This window comes from Dromiciops gliroides, chromosome 1 (genome assembly GCF_019393635.1).
Source record: "Dromiciops gliroides isolate mDroGli1 chromosome 1, mDroGli1.pri, whole genome shotgun sequence".
In the NCBI taxonomy this organism is placed as follows: Eukaryota; Metazoa; Chordata; class Mammalia; order Microbiotheria; family Microbiotheriidae; genus Dromiciops; species Dromiciops gliroides.
Window position 1 is genome coordinate 339,024,405 of NC_057861.1, and position 25,146 is coordinate 339,049,550.

General features: G+C 38.8%; 1 protein-coding gene across 1 annotated transcript in view; it reads right to left on the bottom strand.

Moving 5' to 3' along the window:
- Window positions 1-25,146, bottom strand: part of SLC6A3 (solute carrier family 6 member 3) — a 102,516-nt gene that overhangs the window by 39,888 nt on the left and 37,482 nt on the right. Inside the window, exons 5-8 of the mRNA XM_043975947.1 lie at window positions 24,984-25,122; window positions 23,651-23,785; window positions 15,492-15,595; window positions 8,934-9,058 (exon numbers count right to left, since the gene is read on the bottom strand). Of these exons, the coding sequence (XP_043831882.1) occupies window positions 8,934-9,058; window positions 15,492-15,595; window positions 23,651-23,785; window positions 24,984-25,122 (503 nt within the window). The remainder of the gene's footprint in view (window positions 1-8,933; window positions 9,059-15,491; window positions 15,596-23,650; window positions 23,786-24,983; window positions 25,123-25,146) is intronic.

Consider the following 25,146-nt stretch of genomic DNA (forward strand, 5'->3'; position numbering starts at 1 on the left):
TTGATTGGCTTTTAGCAGCCTCCTGCCAAAGTCACAATTCAAAGAGAAGCTGAGAGCAGCTGGTACCTAGGAGGGGTTATCTAGCAGAAGTCAGTTTGCAACCACTCTGGGTCTTCATCCTCTTCTATCTTTTCCTTTCTCTTAATGAAATAATGCAAAATCACTTTGCATTTCTTGCACAAATACCATCAGCAGAGAAGGACAGAAGGGTTCAAGGTGGTAGGGGAAGAAGAGGTCAGACTGGGCTACAGGCAGTATGGAAAGCCTAAGTCTTTTGTGACTTGGGAACACTGTTCACAACTTCTTTAAAATTAATAAATAATTTATATACATTATGCTAGAAAAAAGATGTATATAAAAGATATGATACTCTCCTCTTGCTTCTATTTCTTTTCTATACTTATGTCTATTTAGCAATTTAAATTTATTCTTATTTTGAAATAAACACCAACCACAATTCATCTTTGAGTCAGCACTATTTGTGCAGATATATTTACTGTTCTTGGTATTATTTAAACAGATGGCAGTATTTAGCCAAAATAATAAATTGTTTTCCTGACTTTCAAAAATATTAAAAGTGAATTTGACAAATAAAATGGAGACTTTCAAATGACTTTTAATGAGATTAGACCCAACAATCATTGAAATGATCTAATATAATCTTCAGCTCCATTATTAACCTCCCTGTTCTTACATGCCTCTGAGAGACACCTCTCCTCTCCAAAGGCAATGTCTCCTCTAGTTTATTCAAGTTGTAGGCACAATAACCATTTTACATGAGAAATAAATCATTAAGACTAAGTATTAGCATTTAGCATTTACTGTCAAAATAATAATAAAAAAGTTATTCTGACATTTATTGATATGCTGAATTGTTATTGTCTGAATAGGAATTAAGCAGAACTAGTAAGCAGTTCTCACAATTGTCTGTAATTAATAATACTTTCAGAAAAAGACAAACTCAATTTTTAGTTCTTTTCTCATTCTGTTATTTATCTAGTATCTATAATCATTCAGTCAAGTGTTTTCCTTGAAGCTATGTACCATTTAATTATTGCCATCATCATCATTACATAAGTTGACACACACTGAAAGACCAATTCAAGTTATCTAATCTCAACTAGGGCATTACTGCTGAGTGGCAATCCTTTTATTTTTCCTTGATTAACTGGGTTCCTCCTTTGTTCTTAAACCCCAGATTTCATTTCTCCCCTCTTGTTCTCAGTAGATGACCTCACCTCCTACTTTACAGAAAAACAATTTATGGCTACTTATCATAAGCTCCCACAATATTCCCAATTCTATGCTTCAATATCCCACTAGACCTTTGCCTTTACTTTCCATCTTTGTTTCAGTCACTGAGAAAAATGTCAGAACTAATACTTCTACTCATATCCTTGTTTCCATACTTTCCTGTCTGTTCTAAGAGCATAACCCAGCAATCATCCCCCACTATCATCTTCAATCTCTCCCTATTCATTAGCTATTTCATTACTTTGTAAGTTCTGTACCCTCAAAAAACCCCAAGAAAATAAGAGCTACAAAGCAATGTTTATCTAGCCCTTTCTTCATACCAAAAAAAAAAAAAGTGAATGGGAGGGGAGGAAATGCATTAGTACAGATGATTCCTAGGAATTTGGCTATGAAAGGAGTAGAGATATAGAATGATAGCTTGAAGGGATGACACTATAGATGTTTTCAAGAATTTGAAGGAGAAGAATTAGGTCTGTTTGGCTTTGTTCTAGAAAACAGAGGCAATATGGTAGGTTAGGTTTGATATATGGAAAAACTTCCTAAAAATTAGGGCTATCCAAAAGTGAAATAGACTGCCTCAAGACATGTGTTCCCTTCGAATTGGACATTTTTAAAGCAAAATTTGGATGGCCACTTGTTGGGTATGTTGTAGAAGGGGATTCTTTTTCACCTAAGGGTTGGACTAGAGGGCCACCGAAATCTATTCCAAGTCTGAGACTCTGTGGTTCTTTGAACAACCTAGGTGGCAAACTCTTGGCAGAAATGGGAGGAAATGGAATCAAGGCACAAGTTTGGTGTTGCCCGTGGCGAGGAGAAGAACTATATATTCCTCAGACTCTGGAGCAGTGACTATTGAGGGATGAGATAAAGGGGTTCTGAGATGTCTGAGAGTAAGGGGGCAAGATTACAAGCTGGGTCTTGAACTCCTCCAGAAAGAAGCTGGAATGGCCTGCGGGGCAGTTGATGAAAGAATCGTTTCTCTCCAGGCTGTATTACTCTGGGACTTTTCTGACCTCTCTACCATGCATGCCTCTGTGGCTGGTACCTTTGGGGGCTCTTTCCCCTACTTTCCACCTTCCTTTTTTGTGTTGTCTTCCCCTGTGAGATTAAAAGCTTCTTGAGGGCAAGGATTATCATTCTTTTTCAATATTTGTATTCCCAATGCTTAGCCCAATGCCTGACATATGGTAGGAGTTTAATAAATGTATGACTATGACAAAAATCTGACTCAGTTGATGAAGATGGATTGAAGGGATGACATTATAGATGTTTTCAAGAATTTGAAGGAGAAGAATTAGGTCTGTTTGGCTTTGTTCTAGAAAACAGAGGCAGTATGGTAGGTTAGGTTTGATATATGGAAAAACTTCTAAGGAGAAAAAGTTGTCGATGGGTGATAACTAAAGGATGGTATGGAAACAAAAGCAAAACACAAGAAAAATGATTCTTTCTAGCCAAGAATTTTGAGGTAGCATGAGAGAATTATAGGATCATATATCTAGAGTTAGAAGGGAACTGAGTGGTCATTTAATCCAATACCATCCTTTTGACAGAAGAGGAAACTGAGGCCCAGGGAAGTTAAGGGAATTGCTCAAAGTCACACAAGTAGTAAATGTCAGACATGGGATTTGGAGCCTAGGTCCTCTCTAACTCCAGAATCCATATTCTTTCCTCTGTGCCATGCAGCTTTCCCAAGGTATACTCAATACTGGAGAAGGCAGCTGGGACTGTATTATCTTCTGGAGGGAGCTCTGTTCTATAATCCACAGAATATAGAAAAAGTGTCATTAGAAATGAATGCAATAATTGTGACTCTTCCCCTCCAAGTTCAGAACACCAGTCATCTGAACTCCTGGGCATAAAGGTGAGGAGACATACCTTTAACCTTTACCAGATTTTCTCAGAGTATCAACACCTTGGAGAACCATTATCACATAGCCATATGCCCAGGACTTGGCAGCTGAAAAAATTATGGCCTGACTTTGATCACATAGAAAGGTGGGCCTGGAGGCAAAGTGAGGTTAAGGTGCTATGTCAAAAATCATATAACAACATATTCTTGAACTCTTTTTTCTCCTTAGGATTCTCCTTACCCTTTAGCTTATTATAAATCCAGAATTTTTCACTGGAGTTGCTTGAGTTGTAATAAGGGCCTGGGAAAGGGAAATTCTGATCCCCATATAAGCCTACCCAAGACATAGTAAAACATGAAATTAAGTAGGCAAGCTTCCCCTTTTCAGACTGGGAAACAGTGTGGAGGAGAGTAAAATCAAGCTTGATAGATGTCCTGTAAAATGCTTTAAACTCCTGGTAAAAAGGCAAGAAATATTAATAGTTAACTATTCTTTACTTTAAGTTATCCCCTTTGTGAAACAGGGATAATTGCACTCCTCATTCATCTATTTCAGAGCTATTGTGAAGATTAATTTAGATGTGACTATCAGTCATGAACAATAGAAAACAAGATAGAAATGCTACATGAATAGTTCTATTCTCTCTCCTAAGCCAGTGCCAAACAACTCTAAATATCCCACAACTTTGCTTCTTTCCTGCTCTCCCCAACTCCAAGTTGGTCTACCCAGTTCTACATGGTAAAAAATAAATCAGTGTCTTTCTCCTATAGACATCTCAGGTGTAGCCCTCCCTGGTTCCAATGGAATCTAAAGGAGGAGCAGGGCTTGAGCAAAGGCTAGAAATATAGACACATTTCCAGTGATTCTTTGGGAGTGGATTGTAGACTCTATGCTGAAGCTCATTTGTCTGAAGGAATCAAAAAGAAGTATGGCACAAATAAACTCAAATAGAAGAAAATTCAATGATCCTTTATACTTATTTCTTTGGCCGTCTGGTATAATTTTGGGGGTGTAATTTAAGATGGAAAATATCTCCTCTCAAGTAAAACTTCAATACCTCAAAATGGCATGGAAGTGATCATGACTTCCCAAAGGAGGGGATCAAATGAGATAATATTTGTAAAAAGCACTTACACAGTGTCTAGCACATAGTAGGCACTTTGATGTTGCTGTTGTTCAGTTGTGTCTGAATCTTTGTTATGGGATTTTCTTGGCAAGGATATTGGAATGGTTTGCCATTTTATTTTCCAGATCATTTTACAGATTGTGGGACTGAGTCAAATAGGGGTTAAGCGACTTGCCTAGGGTCACACAGATAGGAAATGTCTGAGGCCAGCTTTCAACTCAGATCTTCCTGATTCCAAGCCCAATGCTTTATTCATTGTGCCACCTGGTTGCCTTCTAGTTGCCCCCTAGTAAGTACTACATAATATGCTTATTCTTCCTCTCCTCTTTCCCCCTTCTTGAAAGTCGTATCCATAGGTCCTAGGAAAGGCTTTGAATACAGGGTGCTAAATGGACTCTCTGACTGTTGTCTAAAGACTAGCCTAGGTTCAATATCACCAGATGATGAATTTTTTGAGGTCCAACAACTCACGAAGTACTAAGGTGAAATGAGATAATATTTGTAAAAGTATTTAGCATATGAACAAGTTGTGGTATATGAATGTAATGGAATACTATTGTGCTGTAAGAAACAATGAGCAGGCAGATTTCAGAGGCACCTGGAAGGACTTACATGAAGTGATGCTGAGTGAGATGAGCAGAACCAGGAAAACATTGTACACAGTATCAACAACATTGTGATAGATTTGACTCTTCTCAGAAATACAGTGGTTCAAGATAGATCCAAAGGACTCATGATGGAAAATGCTCTCCAAATCCAGAAAAAAATAACTATGGAATCTAGATGCAGATTAAACCATACTATTTCTATTTTTTTAGAGTAATTTCTTTTTTTTTTAAGCTGGGCAATGAGGGTTAAGAGACTTGCCCAGGGTTACACAGCTAGTAAGTGTCAAGTGTCTATGGCCAGATTTGAATTCAGGTCCTCCTGAATCCAAGGCCGGTGCTTTATCCACTGCACCATCTAAGCTGCCCTTTGTTTTTCTTTTTTTGAGGTTTTTCCTTTTTGCTCTGATTCTTCTTTCACAGCATGACTAATGTAGAAATATGTTTAATGTGATTGTACATATATAACCTATATCAGATTGCTTGCTGTCTTGGGAAGGGGGAGGGAGGGGAGGAAAGGAGAAAAATTTGAAACCAGAAATCTTATAAAAACAAATGTTGAAAGCTATCTCTACATGTAACTGGAAAATAATAAAATACTTTTATGGAAAAAAAGTATTTAGCACAGTGCCTGGCACATAGTAGGCACTATATGAATGCTTATTCCCCCTTTCCCTTTCTTTCCCCCTTTGCCCCTTCCCTTATTTAAGGCATGGAGAAAGCACATCCACCAGTTATATCATACATCTTTTCAACTATTGAATATTAGGCAATTAGGTGGCATAATGGACCTGTGTTGGACTAGGAGTCAGAAAGATCTAAGTTCAAATCCTGCCTTAGACACTTACTAATTGTGTGATCCTGGGCAAATCACTTAACTTTGTCTCAGTCTCCTCATCTGTAAAATGGGGTTATTAACAGCACCTATCTCACAGGATGATTTTAAGGATCAAATGAAATAACCTATGTAAAGCACTTTGTAAACCTTAAAGCCCTATATAAATGCTAGCTTTTATTAATAAAAGGTTTGCATTCCTTGTAAACACACACTAATGGATTAAGGTGAAATGATTAGAGATATTGAGAAGAGGAACCAGATCAGGGGCAAATTATACCCATGGATAATCCATAGAGCAGGCGATTTTACCAAAGATAAAATTTTTTTAAATGATCACAATTCTAATATGCTTTTCATACAGAAGACATCAATCCACCTGGTAGTTTTTACTTTTCTCAAAGATATACAGATTCTAACAATGAGTGTTTTTCTATTTCAAAGTTTCTCAAACCTAAACACAGTGTCTCAGGTATCTTAGATTTAGAAGTACAAAGAACACAGAAGTAAAAAATTCTTAACTCCCTTTTTTTACAGATGGGGAAATTGAGGTCACATGGATAGGAAGCAGGAGAGCAAACCTAAGTCCTCATTCCAGAGCTCTTTCCACTGTATAGAACTGAACACATTTCCTTCTGCTGTAGCACTAAGTCATTTCATTTTCTTTCTGAAGAACCAGAACCCACACTGATCAGCTACAGATTTCTGAAGCTCCCTATTAGAAGGAGTTATGAGCAGGCTGTAATGTCATTCTAAACTAAGCTTTCTCACCATTCCTGATTGAACAGAGGCACATTTTCAAATAGAGTCTTTGCCTTTAGACCCCTCTACGGATTCCAAATGCCACAAACTACGCACAGGAAGATATCAGTAAGCTTTACAGAATGTAAAATCAACATCCTCTTCTTTCATTTCTTTAGGTGGGTTAATATTTTCTGGAGAATTAGAACCATAAATGACATTTACTTTACTTGTCACTGTAGCGGATGGAACATTTTTAACCTTTACTAGCAGGGGTTAATGGAGGTTTTTGTAAGCACTTACTATTTATCATAATAAAGGGCAAAACCAGCAGTAAAAATGCAGAAAAGCAATAGTGAGTAAATTCCACCACCCCTATTTTTGTTTTGAATTACTTTCTTCTCCTCTTACTCTGCCCCAAGATTTTTAAATGTCCTATGATTTACATGAACACAAGCATCACTTATTCAGCTGGCCTCATCTAGGTACACAGTCCAAACTGAATTTAAGGTAGAAAGAATTACCTTTGTTACAAATAGGACCGTAGGGGAACAGTCCTGAAGTGGACATTGAAGACTGTCAATGAGTAACAAGCACCACAGATAAGAGGAATGAGGGCTTTAAGGCCATGGCTACACTGTCAAATTAGTGGTGACAAGAAAAAAAAATGTACCAAGGTTAAATTAGCCTTAGGATTACTTGGCCTTATTATCCAATGCTCCAAAAGCAAATAAATTATTCAAGATGCACCTGAATTTTCTAGACTTTCTGGAGCTCCAAATCAAGACATGATTTAGAGCTAACGTTCCTACCAAAGCACTGTATTAGAATATGCTAATTCATGGCAAAGTCATCGTTGGTGTCTTGTAGAAATGGTGGCTTTTTCCAAAGCTTGGCATTCTCCCTTTCATGAAGTGCTTGTGAAATAAATCATGTCACTGGGCATTGTGTTTCTCCATATTTACACCTGAAAGCCGGATATTCTCTTTTCTCCTTTTTTTCTCCAATTCCAGAGATACACAGATTGTTAAAGATGGAAGGGAGTTTAAAGGTTGCCTCAATCAAACAATTCAGGCTTTTAGATTCCAAGTCTAGTGTTTCCCCCACTTGACCAATACTAATTTTCATCTGAGCATAAGAAGGATCCTCTCTCTCCAGCCATTTTGCCTTCTCCTTATCATGACCTTCTAGATTTGTTGTGGTTGTTCAGTCATTCTTCAATTGTGTCTGACTCTTTGTGACCCCATTTTGGGGTTTCCTCACAAATACAGTGGAGTGGTTGGCTATTTCTTTCTCTAGCTCATGTTACAGATGAGAAAACTGAGGCAAACAGAGTTAAGTGACTTGCCCAGGGTCACACAGCTAGTAAATGACTAAGGCCAGATTTGTACTCACACAGATGAGCCTTTCTGACTCCAGCTCTGGTACTCTATTCACTGTGCCACCAAGTTGACCTTCTAGATGTTCAGAGTCAAAATTTGAAATTCACAAAGATGCTTTCAAGTGACTTCATTTGGAATTACATTTATTTTCGACCTTTTCAGCCAGCAAAGAATTTGAACAGATTTCCTCTGGGCACAACAGCCCTGGAATCTGTGGTTGTGTCAGTCACTCTCCTGCCCAGCTAGTGCCTCCTTATTATCTCTAGGATCAAGCACAAACTCCGTTGTTATCTAAATCTCTCCACAGCCTGCTCTGATCCATCGCTCCCCTTCATGCACTCTGGTCTTGCCTAGCTGGTCGTCTGGCTATTCCTCATACGTGAAATTCCACCTCTCATTTCTATGTCTGTACAAATGTTTGCCCGTACTTGAAATGTACTTCATCTTCATCTCTACCCTTCAGAATCCCTAGTTTCCTTCACAGCTCGTGCCTAGCCTTTCCTGATTCTTTCATTTAATCGAACCTCTCTTCTGAAATAAACTTGTAATTATTTTGTATATGTGCATGCTTTGTTTGCCCTCTATCGAATGGAAGCTCCAAGAGTGGAGGGTAGGGATTGTTTCATCTTTGTCTTTGTATGCCCAGAGTACGGTGCCTGACACATAGTAGGTACTTTATAAACGCTTGTCAATTGACTGATTGAATCCCTTTTATTTGACCCTGTTAACCCAAGGAGTAGCATTCACTTAAAAAATGAAGTATTTTCATAATATAGATGTGTCATTCTTTGGGCAAAGTCCTGATCTATTTTCTAATATACATATAGTATAGACCATTGAGGAATGGATGGGGGAACTTTCAGAAGAGGTCATTATCTTTAAGAGTGTTTAACCATGCTGCAGTTTGAAAGTATTTCAGAAGGGCTCTCAACCATTCTAATGAATAACTCAACAAAGACCTTCTTGTCACATTTAAAATTCCCCCTCCAATTTTGGAAAGTCTGTCACCTTCCCCTCAGAGTAGTTTACAATGATATATGGACAACCGAGATCAAGTGTGTGAGGACAGGATTATAGCGGAGGAATCCAGGCCAAAGCCACAAGTTCACTTGTAAGAACTGGTAATCATCACATACTCACCATCTTTGGCCACATCACCAATGGGCACATTGTGTTTCTGTGACATGTAGCCCAGAAAGGAGAAGATGACAAAACCAGAAAAAAAGCTTGTCAGGGAGTTGACAGAGGTAGTGATGATCGCATCTCTGGGAAAACACAAAACAATTCATCATGAAGCAGAGGAAAATTATGGGAGCAGATGTAATTTTCAACTCATTATTCTTAATTTACTGGGACTTGAAGAAGTGAGGCCAAGGGGTTAGGCAAGGCCATTATTCAAGGCATTTTTGTAAAGGGGTCTGGTTTTTTTTTTCAGAATGAAAATGATCAACTCTGTGGTTGACAGAGTAGTTTCCTGCAAGCTTTTTATTCAGGGCAGCTCTCCTGTGCTTATAGTAACCCCACAGAAGAACCCAATACTGGCCTCGCCTCTAGGGACCTCTCTGACATCTCTGACTCTCCAATGAATATGCTCAAGTGGGCATCTGGAAACAAGAGTCGGAGCTGGTCAGGTTCTCATAGTCCCATCTATTACTTAGTAGGGGACAGATGAGATACTCTTTTGTACAACCTTCTCATCTTCAATGGCAAAATCCATCAATGTTTTGTTTTAAGCAAAATTTGGGCTTGAAGGAGGGAGGAAAAAAATGAACCAAAATGTTTTCCCTAACTTATCTTGACCATGCAGCTTCCTCTAGCCACTCTTTTGGGGGGTTGGGAAGAAACAAGATGACTAGAGGGAAAGAGGAGAAGTGAAGGAGAAGAGGTAAGAGAAGGCAAGGGAAGGGAAGAGTATGGGAGGAAAGAGGGAGAAGAGAGAGCAGGAGTTTGCTCCATCTTGACCGCAATCTGCTCAGACATTCAGGAGCAGAATCAAAGCTAGTGTCAAAAGTAAAGGAAGAGGGGCAGCTAGGTGGCAAAATCTGGCCTCAGACACTTGACACTTACTAGCTGTGTGACCCTGGGCAAGTCACTTAACCCTCATTGCCCCACAAAAACAAAACAACAACAACAAAAACAAACAAAAAAGTAAAAGAAGAACAGTTCTTCTGACTCCCCATATCTTGAGTACTAGATATAACCAATTAGCAAGAAGGAAGACTGGAAGTCTCTTTATTCCTCCATAAGAACCACTTAAAACAGGAAATTGGCCAGCAATTGAGCTTATTTCCCTGATTAACCAAACACTATTAATTAAGGGAACCCTGTGACAAAAGGTTTTGTGAGCAACACATTTCAACTATTGGGATTTCTTTTGGAACAATGCATGAGGCTTTTTTTCAGGGGAACATATATTTTCTTGAGGTGAATTTCACCTAGTAATGAATGTATCAAAAAAGTTGTTCAGTCGTGTGTGACTCTTCATGACTCTATGTGGGGTTATCTTGGAAGAGATACTGTGGTGGCTTGCCATTTCCTTATCCACTTCATTTTATAGATGAGGAAACTGAAGCAAACAAGGTTAAATGAGAGTGACTTGCTCAGGGTCACACAGCTAGTAGGGGTCTAAGGCCAGATTTGAATTCAGGAAGATGAATCTTTTTGACTCCATGCCTGGTACTCTGTGCTACCAATTAACTAATCTATATAATGATTCTGCTTTTAAGTTGATTGATGCACACACACATACCCATACTGAAAAAAAATGTTTCTGTGGGGGGCAGCTAGGTAGCTGAATGGATAAAGCACTGGCCCTGGATTCAGAAGGACCTGAGTTCAAATCTGACCTTTGACACTTGACACTAGCTGTGTGACCCTGGGCAAGTCACTTAACCCTCTTTGCCCTATTCCCCCCCCAAAAAAAAAAAAGAAAAAGAAAAATGTTTCTGTGACTTCTAGTCAACAATACTTAACTGATACATATAGAAAAAATTTGTTTTATGACTTCATTTGACCTAGACCTTAGAAAACAAGGTATACCTGGATATACTTTACAAAAATGGTAATAAGAAAGGGGACTTCTGGGAGCCATTTTAGGTATAGTGTCAATGAATTATTAAGATTGGGAAGGTGATGAAGACATATTGGAAACACAATATTTTATGGGGCTTTTCTATTGTTTTGCCCAGACTCATAATTTCACTGGGGTGGGAAAATATTTCTACTAATAGCAACTATTTTACAACTTACAGTTTTAGAGAGTGGCTTGGGACATGGAGAAGTAAAGTGACTTGTTCAGGGTGACATGGGCAATGGACCTCAGATGTGAGACTTGAAGCCAATTCTTTTTTTATTTTATTTTATTTTATTTTTTTGCAGGCAATGGGGGTTAAGTCACTTGCCCAGGGTCACACAGCTAGTAAGTGCCAAGTGTCTGAGGCCGGATTTGAACTCAGGTTCTCCTGAATACAAGGCAGTGCTCTATCCATTGAGCCACCTAGCTGCTTGAAGCCAATTCTTAATGACACTAAGGCGAACCAATGCACTGCTGATCCTTAACTTATTTAGCTTTCAAACACCCTCCTAATGTAAATGCTTATTTGCATACCATGCTAGTCAGTAAATGGGAATATAATCAGTAACTGGATAGAGAGGAAGCCTGCCATAATGGAGACATAGCTGCCCTTAAAGCCATGAAGATGTGGGTTCCAGTCCTGTCTTGGTCATATACTGGCTGTGTGACCTAGGACAATCCACTTAAATTTTCACTCTTCTGAGCAGCTAAGACTACAAGTCACAGAGAATGAGCCAGCCTGTATTCATAAAGGTAGTTTTCCCATCTGGTAGTTTCCAAGAGCAATGAAATCATTGTTCCAGTCTTTATCCGTATGCCAGGAATATGATACAAAAGTTTAAATCTATGATATTCAAAGGAGTAAAGCTAGAAATTCCTGAATTGATTTAAAGTACATATCTGGCACATAGTAGGCACTTAATAAATGTTTATTGACTGACTGAGATAATAAGTTAAAGAATTTTAATGGAATTCAAGGAATTGTATGATTGGAAGACAAAAATGGCTAGTCCCATGGCAAGAGTGGGGGATGACAGGGGGCATTCAGAGAGCTGCAATTTGAATTGTTGGAGGGAACTCCCAAATTGATGAGATCACATATCTATTTGAGTATTTTAATGGCTTTCAATGTGTACATTTATATCATGTTCTGAAAATGATATTTGAGTTGTTATGCATTTCTTAAATGAAGATTCTAGAATTAAAGAATTCATTCTGCAAGTAGTTGTTTTTGTTATTTGTTCTTCATTCTCAAAGAGGACCATGATAGTGGGAGGTGATGTCATGACTTGTGGTGAATTAGATTTAAGTGAGGGATGGCCGTGCAAGGTCACCAATCTCACTCTTTCCTCCATCTAGGTCCATCTGGGCCTTCTGGGTCCAGTGGCAAGATATACATCAGAATGATTGGAGATGGCCTGGATATTTGAGGCAATCGGGGTTAAGTCACTTTCCCAAGGTCACATAGCTAGTAGTGTCAAGTGTCTGAGGCCAGATTTGAATGCAGGTCCTTCTAACTCCAGGGCCATTGTTCTATCCACTGTGCCACCTCACTGCCCCTCTACAATTAGTAGGGGAGATGGAGAAGCCCAGAAACATGAATCATAGAGTCAAACAGTTGGAGAGTTGGTAAGGATCCTAGAAATTATTTGGTCTAAACCTTAATTCAATACATAACTTTCTACCCCATCCTCACTCATTAAGTGGGCCTCCTACTGGTCAGTCACTTACTTGTAAGCTGGGGGAAAGGGTATAAAGCACCACTCAAGTTCAGAGGAAGAACCCTGGTTTCTGGTACCTGTCACTGCCATTATTATTTGGGCACATTATGTTATTTTTATTTAGCTTCTTAGAAGGCTAATTATTATTAAGATGAAAATCTAAATATGACAATTCAGACTGAAAGTGGTTTTGTTAAAAAAAAATTTATAGTGGGACAGCTGGGTGGCACAGTGGATAAAGCACTGGCCCTGAATTCAGGAGAACCTGAGTTCAAATCTGGCCTCAGACACTTCACACTAGCTGTGAGACTCTGTGCAAGTCACTTAACCCTCATTGCCCCCCCCCATAGTCTTAATAGCTAATTTGGAAGGAGATTCCATGAACTGATTGCTAATCATTTTTGGAAGGGATTTTTTGAGTTTCTTTTCTTTCTTTTTTTTGGGGGGGTGGGGAGGGTGATGCAATTGGGGTTAATTGACTTGCTTAGGGTCACAGAGCTAGTGTTAAGTGTCTGAGGCTGAATTTGAACTCTGGTCCTCCTAACTCCAGGGCTGGTGCTTTATCCACTGTGCTACCTAGCTGCCCCTAAAGAAACTGAGTTTCTTCTTCTTCTTTTTTTGAAAGGATTTTTAACCTCAACACAGTATTAATATTTTAAGTTTTTAGCCAATAAACATTTTTAAAGCAACCAAAATGTTCAGAAATGAAGCTTTGAATTTCCTCTCCTATTCATTTGGTCTCTCCATATTTGTGTCTACAGTAACTCTTTTTATAAAAAAGAAGGTAAATAATCAGTCTATAAAGGTCAAAGACACCAGCATCTCCACATAAAATCCCTGGGTTATTTTAAGTCATCTTCTTTGGCCAGTGAATTCATGTAAACAAGCTGCATATGTCACTTTTTATAGCAACACAGCCCAAAATGAGCTTACCCAATAGCTGCTGGGGAGGAAAGAAGGAAAGGGGGAAGGGAACAAGCATTTATCAAGCACCTACTATATGCCAGACACTGTGTTAAGCGCTTTACAATATTATCTCATTTGATTGTCACAAATATTATCTAATCTGATCTCATCTGAAAGAAGAAACACAATGATAGAAGAGAGTCTGGTTCCATACTCCACTTTACAGACATCCAGGGACATGTCTAGTGCTGCTCCGAATTACTCAGTGCTCTTTGGAACATGTTTCAGATTTTCTGCTGCAGGAGTGAACATAGTAGCAGACATTGTGAATAAGGATTTAAAGATTATTTTCAAAACATGTTAAGAATATCTATTTTAGGGGCAGCTAGGTAGTGCAATGGATAAAGCACCAGCCCTGGATTCAGGAGGACCTGAGTTCAAATGTGGTCTTAGACACTTGACATTTACTAGCCGTGTGACCCTGGGCAAGTCACTTAACTCTCATTGCCCTGCAAAAATAAATTAAAAAAAAAAAAGAAGAAGACAGGGAAGTGTGTCAGATTCAAATCCATATTTTAAGTACGAATCTTGGCTCTACTACTTGTTAGCTGTGTAAACTTGGGCAAGTCACCTAATCTCTCTAGGCCTCAGTTAAATCACCTTGTAAAATGACTAATATGATCATGTTTTACATAAATGTACATGTATGAACTATATCTGATTGCTTACCACCTCAGGGAAGGGGCAGGGGACAGAGTGTAGGAGGGATAGAATTTGGAATTCAAAACTTTAAAGAAAAGTGTTTATTATTTTAAAAAATTAAAATAAATCACCTTGTAAAATGAAGAAGTGGAACTAGATGACCTCTGAGGTACCCTTTAGTTCAAATACTGTCATGTGATCTAGAAGAGATCTTGATGTTTAGTTGCGTCTGACTCTTCATTACCCCATTCATTTGTGGTTTTCCTAGCAAAGATACTGGAATAGTTTGCCATTTCCTCCTCCAGCTCATTTTATAGATGAGGAAACTGAAGCAAACAGGATTAAGTGACTTGCCCAGGGTCACAAAGCTAATAAGTATATGAGGCTGGATTTGAACTTGGAAGATGAGTCTTCCTAACTCTACCTAGCTTCTCTAGAAGAGATCTATATGAATATAATGATGCTAGGCTGCTGACTACCATTAGGAGGAAGCTTATCAGGAAAATGTAGAGGATTGAAAGTGATCGGGAAAGAGATAGCAAAGGAAGGCTAAAATTGTAAAGAAAGAAAATATAGGTTTTAGAGAACTTTTAAATAAAGTTTTCAATTCCTGCACATGGATATCCTCAAGTCTCATTTAGACTCATCAATTCTAGAAAAATGAAAATCCCACTGAAATAGAGGTGATATGTTTTTTCTCTTTGTTTTACATATTTAATATGAGTATTTTAATCAATTTAAGACAAACATTTCACCTGTTCTATCCTTATTCTAATTTTAATTTATTCAAAAAGATAGTCTAGCACAGGGTCTCTTAATCTTTTTCCACTTGTGATTCATTTTTGCTCAAGAAATTTTATGTGACCCCAGATATATAGGTCTAGGAAATAACCTTTTACTGTTGCCAAATTTTTTGCACCCCCCCCATTCAGTTATGTGACCTCATATGGGGTTGAGACCCACAGTTGAAGAAGCTTTTGTCCACAAAGGTCTTATTGTGGGGTCTAAAAATTGTGTGATTACTGTATTTCAATATGATTTATTTCCTTTGTAATCCTTTAAAAAATTTTATGCATTTAAAAACATTACTCTGAGAAATCTATAGCTTACCAGGGTCCATGATACACAAAAAGGGTAAGTTGAAGGTCTAGTTTCTAGGTTTCCTAAGCAGTTTTCCCTTTCTCTTCTTCAAAACAGTGACTTCTGTATCAGTTATTTTAAAATCTCAATAGAAAAAATAAATGACCCATCATTTGATCATTCAAACACTTTCAAAGATAAGAGTTCAGGGCTTACCTATAACAGTTGTTAGTAAATTTATTGTAACTGGAGAATGCTATTAGCACACCAAACCCAACACCAAGAGAGAAGCATATTTGAGTGGCAGCATCTATCCAAACCTACAAACAGATCCAGAACCAGATATACAAAAGAAGAGAGAGAGAGCAAGAAAGAGAGAAAGCTGTTATTAGAGATAATTGCAGGAAACTCATTCAGCCCAAAGATGAAAGATAAGAGCTGAATACAAGGTAATTTTGCAAATCACTGCTGCATGCATGCATGTACCCAATCCTGCCCCTCAGATTATTGTTTTCAGTTATAATGTCCCGAGTTCTTGCTGAGGGGAATCGTGCCTGTGCCTGGGTCCTGTTCTTTCTTACGGAAAGTGGCATGAGTTTAGACTCAATTCATTATCGAAAATAAAATGGCATTCAAAACACGATCAGTAGCAAATTATACTTTAAGGAACAAATATTTCCTATGGTCTTAACAGAAAAGAGAATATTGTTAAAAAGAGGTATCTTTTTTTGGTACCTTCAATTGCTATCTTATCCCTATATAGCAATAATGTGCTGTTAAAATAGGTTTCAAAAATAAAATTGTAACACAATAACATGTGTAAGAATAGGAATTTGTGAAACCCAAGTTAGTGTGTCCATTCATAAATTGAATACACATGTCCTGGAATTTGTGAAACCCAAGTTAGTGTGTCCATTCATAAATTGAATATACATGTCCTAAAATATGAATGAGATACTTTTCTATGGCATCTTTAAGAAAGTTTATAACCAAGCCTGGCTGAGAAGATATATAAGCAGGGGGTGTGCTGGTAAATGTTTAACAGCTATTGGGGGGGGGTAGGAAATGCATATATAGTCCACTTTTAAGTGTATTCTACACTATTAAGACTTTCTTTCTTTCTTTTTTTTTTTTTTGTGAGGCAGTTGGGGTTAAGTGACTTGCCCAGGGTCACACAGCTAGTAATTGTTAAGTATCTGAGGCCGAATTTGAACTCAGGTCCTCCTGAATCCAGGGCCGGTGCTCTATCCACTGCGCCACCTAGCTGCCCTCTATTAAGACTTTCTGAAGCCTAAACAATCAACAAACAATAAACCAAGTCCTAATTTGCAGCTTTGGGGGATTTCCGAGGAGTAAAAGCTCATATTGAAAATTTAACAATTGCCTTAGAGCTGGCTCTGGCACCTCTGGATATAAAAATATACCCCTCTTGGAGGCACCTAGGTGGTGCAATGGATAAAGCACCAGCTCTAGATTCAGGAGGACCTGAGTTCAAATATGACCTCAGACACTTGACACTTACTAGCTGTGTGACCCTGGGAAAGTCAATTAACCCTCATTGCCCTGCAAAACAAAACTATATATATATATATATATATATATATATATATATATATATATATATATATATATATATCCCTCTCAATTCGTTACAGAGTTGGTGGACTATGGGTGTGGAACATTGCATATAATGTTGGAACTGGTTGATGTCCTGGTTAGTTTTGGCTTCTTAAAAAAACTTTCCTTTTTTATTCTTTGGTTATGAGTGTGTGTGTGTGTGTGTGTGTGTGTAGGGATGAAGATGACAAAAAAACAAAAGATAGTAATAAAAATGTTAAAATAAAGAAATGGTCTAAATAATATATTAAAATATTCTTCTAAAACCCAGGTTAGTTAGTTCACAATCTTTGGACTAACACTTCTAAAGATACTTCCCCTCCCTCCTTTGTATTCCCCATTCCTCCATTCTATTTCCCAATAGATAGAAAGTCATGGGGCAGCTAGGTGGCACAGTGGATAGAGTACCAGTCTTGGATTCAGGAGGACCTGAGTTCAAATCCAGCCTCAGACACTTGATACTTACTAGCTGTGTGACCCTGGGCAAGTCACTTAACCCCAATTGCCTCACCAAAAAAAAAAAAGTTATTTGTTTGAGCATCTTTTCTCTTCTGTCTAGTTGTAAGCTCCTTGGGGACTACTACTGCTTTGTATTTATATTCATATCATATCTGTCCTGCATAGGATAGGAGCTTTAATGCTATACTTAAGTGAAATGTCTGTATTCTTCAATAGATACCATGCATGAGTCAAGGATAACCATGCATGTCATGGATCAATTTATACACTAACAGAGTGAGTTGTTTTACTCAGAAATAGTGTCAAGCACTTGGTTCTAACCAAACACAGTGGGTGGTAGTCAACTCTTCATTATCCATTTGAATCTTGTCCTCATTCTCTATAGCACGGGTTCTTAACCTCGCTTGTGTCCTGGAGCCCTTTGGCAGTCTGGAGAAGCTTGCGGACCCCTTCTCAGAATAATGTTTTTAAATATATGAAATAAAATACATGGGATTACAAAGGAAACCATTTCTATCGTAATACAGTGATCAAATTAAAATAAAACAAAGCCAAAACCAGTTCACGGACTGCAGGTTAAGAACTCTTGCTCTCTGTGCAGAGCTGACCTTGTGGTTGAGCCTTCTTCCCAATTCATCCTCTGTTGACAATCCTTTCCTGCCCTAATGCAACTATATAAAGACCTGCATGCTTGCTTCCTCTGCCCATCCACTGTCCTGGCCAAAAAAAAAAAATGCATAGAATACACTGGGTGATCAGAAGACTGGAAAGGGGTAGGAGGAAGACACCAGGAAGCCTCCGTAGTAAGGTTTCCTTCTTCAATGTTCATTGGAGACAAAGCACAATTTTTCTCCCTCAATTTATACTATGTTCATGACTTATCAGTCAGGTGCTGTCGTTTTCCTCAGATAGAGGGGTGAATGCTGGAGGTGGTGAGGGATTGTGGCAGTAGCAACAATGTGCTCAAAGTGGTCTGGGCTATCTTCCTGTAGGGACCTGTAGCAGAAATAGCCCTTTCACTCTCTGAATCTGAACTCACTTCACCCTCAACCCCTGGGGAAGGATGCAGAGATTAGGCATATGATCCTTATCTTTTAAATTGAGATAGTAATAGCATATGGAGTGGCTTGGTGGTGTTCTGAATAGAGTCCTGGGCCTGGAGTAAGACTCATCTTTCTGAGTTCTATCTGTCCTCAGACACTTACTTACTAGCTGTGTGACTGTGGGCAAGTCACTTAACTTTGTTTCAGTTTCCGCACCTGGAAAATGAGCTGGAGAAGGGAATGGTAAACTGCTCTAGTATCTTTGCCAAGAAAACCCCAAATGGGGTCACAAAGAGTGAAATAGTTTTTTATTCATTATATGTAGTGGAGGGCATGGAAGGAGGAGATATGGTGCTTCCATTTGTTGGTGGATATGCCACAACTGTCTTTTGGGCAGAATTAGTTTAGTAGCAGAGAAATGACTGAATGAAATGTCTTGAGGAAGAACACGGACCTTTCCCCAGTAGCTGTTATTTTTAGTGCTCTGCTCTGGGTTCTCACTGCCTGGGAAAGCAGCTTCAGAGGCTGGAGTGGTGGGCGGAGAACATGATAATTGTAGTGTGTCTGTGTCTCCTATGAGCTTCTATGGTGTCTTATAGTCTCTGGCTGCACTTGGTGTCTGCCCTCTGGTCATTAATGTCAATCCAGACATAAAACAGAATAATATTCTCAGCAGCAAGGTGTTCACTACTGTAAAAGATTATCATATTATAGATTTACCTCCGCCATCTTGGCTCTGCCCCCCCCCCAATTTATAGATTTACAGTTGGAAGGAGCCTCTGAGGTCATCTAATCCAACCCTATCATCCTACAGATGAGGAAACTGAGGCCCAAAGAGTGGCTTAGCTTGTCCTCCAGAGAGTCACCAGAACTGGGATTCAAAGCCAACCCCTTCGCCTCCAAGTCCAGTGCCTTTTCTGCCTTTAATGTCTTTCTCAAGATCTCAAGATTCTCTATTGATGGTGAGGTTCTCCAGATGCTCTTTTCTTTTTTTTTTTTCTTTTTTTTTGGTTTTTTTTTTTTTTTTTTTAGTGAGGCAATTGGGGTTAAGTGACTTGCCCAGGGTCACACAGCTAGTAAGTGTTAAGTGTCTGAGGCCGGATTTGAACTCAGGTACTCCTGACTCCAGGGCCGATGCTCCATCCACTGCGCCATCTAGCTGCCCCTAGATGCTCTTTTCTAAGGACAATATTGGGCTAATTGCATCAGGTCCTAGAACATTGCCCACCCTCCTTCCATGTGCTCAAAAGAAATTGGCCCAAGAATCCATTTTCTTGGATGAAAAATGCCTGTTGTCCATATTAGTTGCAGTTGGATGACCACTTCATTGAAGTCAGATGGTAGTACAAATATTCAAAATAGGCATTGCATATGGACGTATGAGTTATGGCCAAAATGAAACAGCAGGATGAAAGGGCTGGATTTCATTTGTAAAATTGTGCAGTGCTTTTTAACAATCACAGGCTGCTTCCCATAGTAAAAACCCATCTTTTTTTAAACACAAATATTCTCCCAGAAAATATGGTTGAGATCCTTGGATTACCATAATCTTTGAAAGATCAAAGTTGTGCCTAATCCAAAGAGCCACAAAGAGGAACATAGTGGGAATGTATAGGTGGCATTGTTTTTCTAGTTATGCCCCACATTTAAAAATTGGTAAAACATACATCAGTGAGGAAATGTATGATCATAAAAGGATATGGGCTCATCCTGTTCAGCAAACAAGAGATAATAGATGGAGAGAACTTGTGTGCTCCTTTGACATACATTAAATAGAAAAAGACCTACAAGAAGCATTAGAGTGTATTGGGTAGGCCCTCTGTGGAGGTACTATGGATGAGCATGGACAGGGTTCATACAGCATAAACTAGAGATGGGTTTCAATTTGAATTGATAGAGGAAATCTCTGCATTGAAGGGATCACTTTCCTTCAAAGAGGAAGGCAAGTAATAGGGGGTGAGGGAGGAACTTTGTCTAGTGTTAATCATGGTGCACAAATCATGGACTCATAATGATGGAGACTTTGCCTCTTGTGAATATCAAACTTGTCACAGTATATTCCCCTACCTTGTTGATGAGTTTGGTACTAGAAAATATTTCCCAGCCAAGGAAATAGGGCACACATAAGGAGACAGGTTAGGTGGCATCACAGTGCATAGAATGGTGAGCCTGGGGTCATAAAGACTCATCTTCCTGAATTCAAATCTGGCCTCACACACTTGCTAGCTGTATGACCTTGGGCAAGTAACTTAACCTTGTTGGCCTCAGTTTCTTCATCTGTAAAATGAGCTTGAGAAGGAAATGGCAAACTGCCCTTCTTTGCCAAGAAAGCCCAAAAGGGGCCACAAAGAGTCAGACACAACTGAAAAAATGACTAAATAACAACAAAGGAGACTGCTGCTAGCCACAAAGGAAAAGGCAGAACTTCTGTCATCTAAGAAAATGTTTACAATTGCCTTCAGTGATCCCAAGGAAACTCATATAAGGAGAGATACATCTTAAAGTAACTGGACATACTCAGAGGGTTAGAGATTTGCTTGGAGATTGAGAAGTTAGGTGACCTGCCCAGAATCACAAAGACAGTGTGTTACAAGCAGGACTTCCTGATTCCAGGGCCAGTTCCTTATTCATTACAAACTGTTGTCTTTATAGAGAAGTTACTGTGATATCTGGGATGATTGGTGAGATGAACCTAGTTTGGTGTAATGAGATTTTTAAAAAGAGGGGATGGATGTGAAACATGTTTTGAATGTGGAACTGAAGAGTAGTTGAGAACCAACTTGAGATGAGAGGTGAACCTAAGCTTCTATATAGTATGAGAACTGGGCCTGACAAAGAAGGTTGTGGGACATAGCATGAAAGGGTGTAGCTACATCTTAAATGACCTCCTGAAAATCCTGGACTCTATGATAAGACAGGAAGATGCTTCCCAGGCTCCCAGGGGCTGGATGTTAGATATGGTATCTCGGTCCAGAAAAAGGGTAGGGGAAGAGGTCATGGCTATCCATAGATCTTCCATCTCTCTCACCTCTCAAATCCAATCAGTTATCAAGCTCTGTTTAAGTCCATGTCCAAAATATCTCTTAGATCCAACTGCTCTTCTCTGTTCCCACTGATGCTACACTAGGGTAGGTACTTTTAACAACCCTCTCAACTGTTCAAATAACCTCCCTATAGATGTAGCATGGCATGGTGAAGTAAGAGCTGACCTCAGAGTCAGGGTACAAGACCTGGGTACAAGTCCCAACTCTGACACATAGTGATGATATTATTTTGGGTAAGGCACTTTCTTAGTGGCCCTGAACAATTCTCTAAGGCTGTAAATTGCAGAAAAGTTGATGATCTGCATGGATAGAGCAATCTGCTTCACCAGGAGTTCCCTATCCCAATGAAATCACAGGTCTGGGCCCAAACAAATATCTACCTATCATTATCTATCTATCTATCTATCTATCTATCTATCTATCTATCTATCTATCTATCTATCTATCTATCTATCTATCTATCTATCTATCTATCATCTATCTATGTACCTATCTATGTATTTATCTATCTATCCAACTATCCATCCATCTATTTATCTGCACAGACACATGTGTGTACGTGTATACCAGGCAACTTTTTAAGACTATAAGTTACAGATAAGTTACAAGCTGCTATGGAAGAATAAGCTCTCATACTGGAAATCCCCTACAGTAATGAAATCATATCTGTATATGCATATCTGTTATACATTATAAATTCATCTGCATATATGTATATATACATACATACACATGCATATATATCACATAGGCATGTGTATATATGTATTATATGCATATACACATTTATATGTGTGTATGTATGTGTATATATAAATAGATATTTAAATAGATATAGTTTTATCTGTACAGAGTAGCAGTTTAATTGCTAAGCTCTATCCTATCCCTCTAGTTTTTCTAAGTGACACTTTAGCAAAGACAACTATCATCATGGGAATTGAAAGGAGTAGAATTTTCTCAATCTAAGTCAAATAAGGGCCTGAACTCACAAGAGTGGCAGCTTAGAGAGAATGAATGAATTCCAAAGTACAGACCTAAAATGTCAGAGGGATTCTCCAGCTAACCCATGGGTGTCACTGGTTGGAATCTACATCCCCAAAGAACTAAAGATAGCTTCTTGGGCTATAACTTATAGAACATGTAATCCCTCCATGCAAAGCACCTCTCCACACAAATTCCCCATGTGGGGGCTTCTTCAAATGTGTTCCTTGGTGATATATGTTGCTTGTATGTACCCTTTCCCCCACTTGTGGCATAGTAACTTTTTTTTTTTTAAGTGAGGCAATTGGGGTTAAGTGACTTGCCCAGGGTCACACAGCTAGTAAGTGTTAAGTGTTTGAGGCCAGATTTGAACTCAGGTACTCCTGACTCCAGGGCCGGTGCCCTATCCACTGCGCCACCTAGCCTCCCCGGCATAGTAACTTTTAAGAGAGCATATCTATGTATTTATTTGTTTTTGTTTTTGTTTTTGCTTTTTTTGTGAGGCTATGGGGGTTAAGTGACTTGCCCAGGGTCACACAGCTAGTCAAGTGTCTAAGGCCAGATTTGAACTCAGGTACTCCTGAATCCAGGGCCGGTGCTTTATCCACTGCGCCACCTAGCTGCCCCCTCTATGTATTTATGTAGAGAATCTTGTCTATTATTTTTCTATTCTGTTTACAGATTTTTGCTGTGAACTATTGTGTCCTCTGGCTGATCTAATAAAAGAAACCCAACAGTGGGGTCTTATGAGCAATAATTTTGAGGGACTGCTGACCCATAAAATCCCTTAAACCTGGGGTCACTTCACTTTCTGTGGGTCCTTGGGGGGAAAGGTGCCCAATGGGCTACATTTGTATAGACAGTTATATTTATTTTGCTTATAACAGTGGAAATAATAGCACTATAGGGTTGTATGATTGCTGTTTATAATGCTAATGATTATCAGGTGATTTATATAGCTTCTTATTATAACTCCCTGTCCATATGCCTTAGATACTCAACTAGATGACAAGTTTCTAGTAAGCAGGTATGATGTAAAATTTCTTTGAATTTCCTGCCTAATCTGGTCTCCTGTATAGTTGGTACTCAACAAATGTATCATGATGAAATGAATAACACACTATCATCCTGCTTTTCTTATGAACCTTTAGCTCTAGAATAGATACATCTTTGACATAAACATTCTAGGTTGTATAAGATGAATTCATAAATGAGTAAGGAACACACTCACAGATGCCTCACAGAGACGGTAGAAATCAACACTCAAGTAGGCTTTAATACCATCGATGGCTCCTGGCAGGGTGACCCCACGTAGTAGCAAGGCTGTGAGGACTACATATGGCATGGTGGCCGTAATCCACACCACCTAAATGGAAAATCATGATAGTTATCCTTTTTCACTTTCGTTCTTGCTATCACTTTCATTTCTCTCTTTCTCTCTCCATTCACACATATACATACATGCTTCTGCACTGCCCCAGGTGATATTCATTTTGAATTTTTTGGAGGTTGTAGTGTCCCATGACTCAGTAATATAACATCATTGGTAGAACATTTGTACTAAAAAGGTTGATCATTGTTTCAAGGAGAAGTTTGGGGTCATTAAAGGAGATTTTCAATTTTCCAAAAGTAATCTAGCTGGTTCTCCTCTTCCTGTTTAATTCTAGGCCCCAGGTATGATCCATCTGCATTGCTTGTGAGAGAAATTATTATTAAGAACCAATGATTTAGGGAGATCCTTCCCTCTTTTCTAAAGTCCTCATTTCAAAGTTCAGTCCCTGAAGGACATTACTGATAATCAAATTGAATTTGCTTTCTCAGACCCCACCCAATTTACATATGGCTCTACATGTGTTTGGGTGGGGATAAATTCTTTAATTAGATTGCCCAAAGCTGGGCAATTTAGAAGTAAATGACATAACCAAAGTTATGTCCCCTAATCCCTCATTAGAATAGGTCAACCTCTCATTGTAATACTCATTCTCTCTCATTAATTCTTAAGCAATCAGAGCTGATTGCCACCCTCAGGAACATCAACTCTTCCAAGGGCATATAAACTGTGAGCCCACCAGCATGATTCATCTTTGGTCCAAGAGAGATGGCCAAATGACCATTCCATTTGTTAATAGTATGCTAGGATTATTAATAAAATGATTAATTACCCAGAAATGATGTCTCTCAGACTTTTTAAATGTCGCACTTCTCCAAGATATATATGCTGATGGACAAGTCTTATAGGTTGTCCATCACAGAACTTCATAACCTAGACAACCAGTATTTTTTAATCACTTGATATTTTCTCTATGAATAGTTAGGTAAAAATTATTTCATTTCTATAGGCATGTTTACATTTCACATATCTTTCATTTCAGAGCATAGGTACGGACATCTATAATGAAGACAAAGAGTCCCACTTAAGCTAACTAATAATCATCTTTTTAAAAAAGAAAATGTAATACTGAATCTCCACTCCGAATGTTAGTATTCTATCGTGGGAAGACAAAAACGACTTGAGCTTATGTGCATCTTTGGTTCCATAATGTCCAGCTGTTGATGAACCTTACCTTTCCAGATGTCTTCACTCCTTTCCATAAGCTGAAATAAAGGAGCACAATGACAATCACCAAGCAAGCTGTCAGCTGCCAGCGAGGAAGGCCCAAATCATCAATTCCTTTGCTCTGGTGAAGATGCAGTACTCCTCGTCTGAAAAATCAGGGGGAGAAAGGT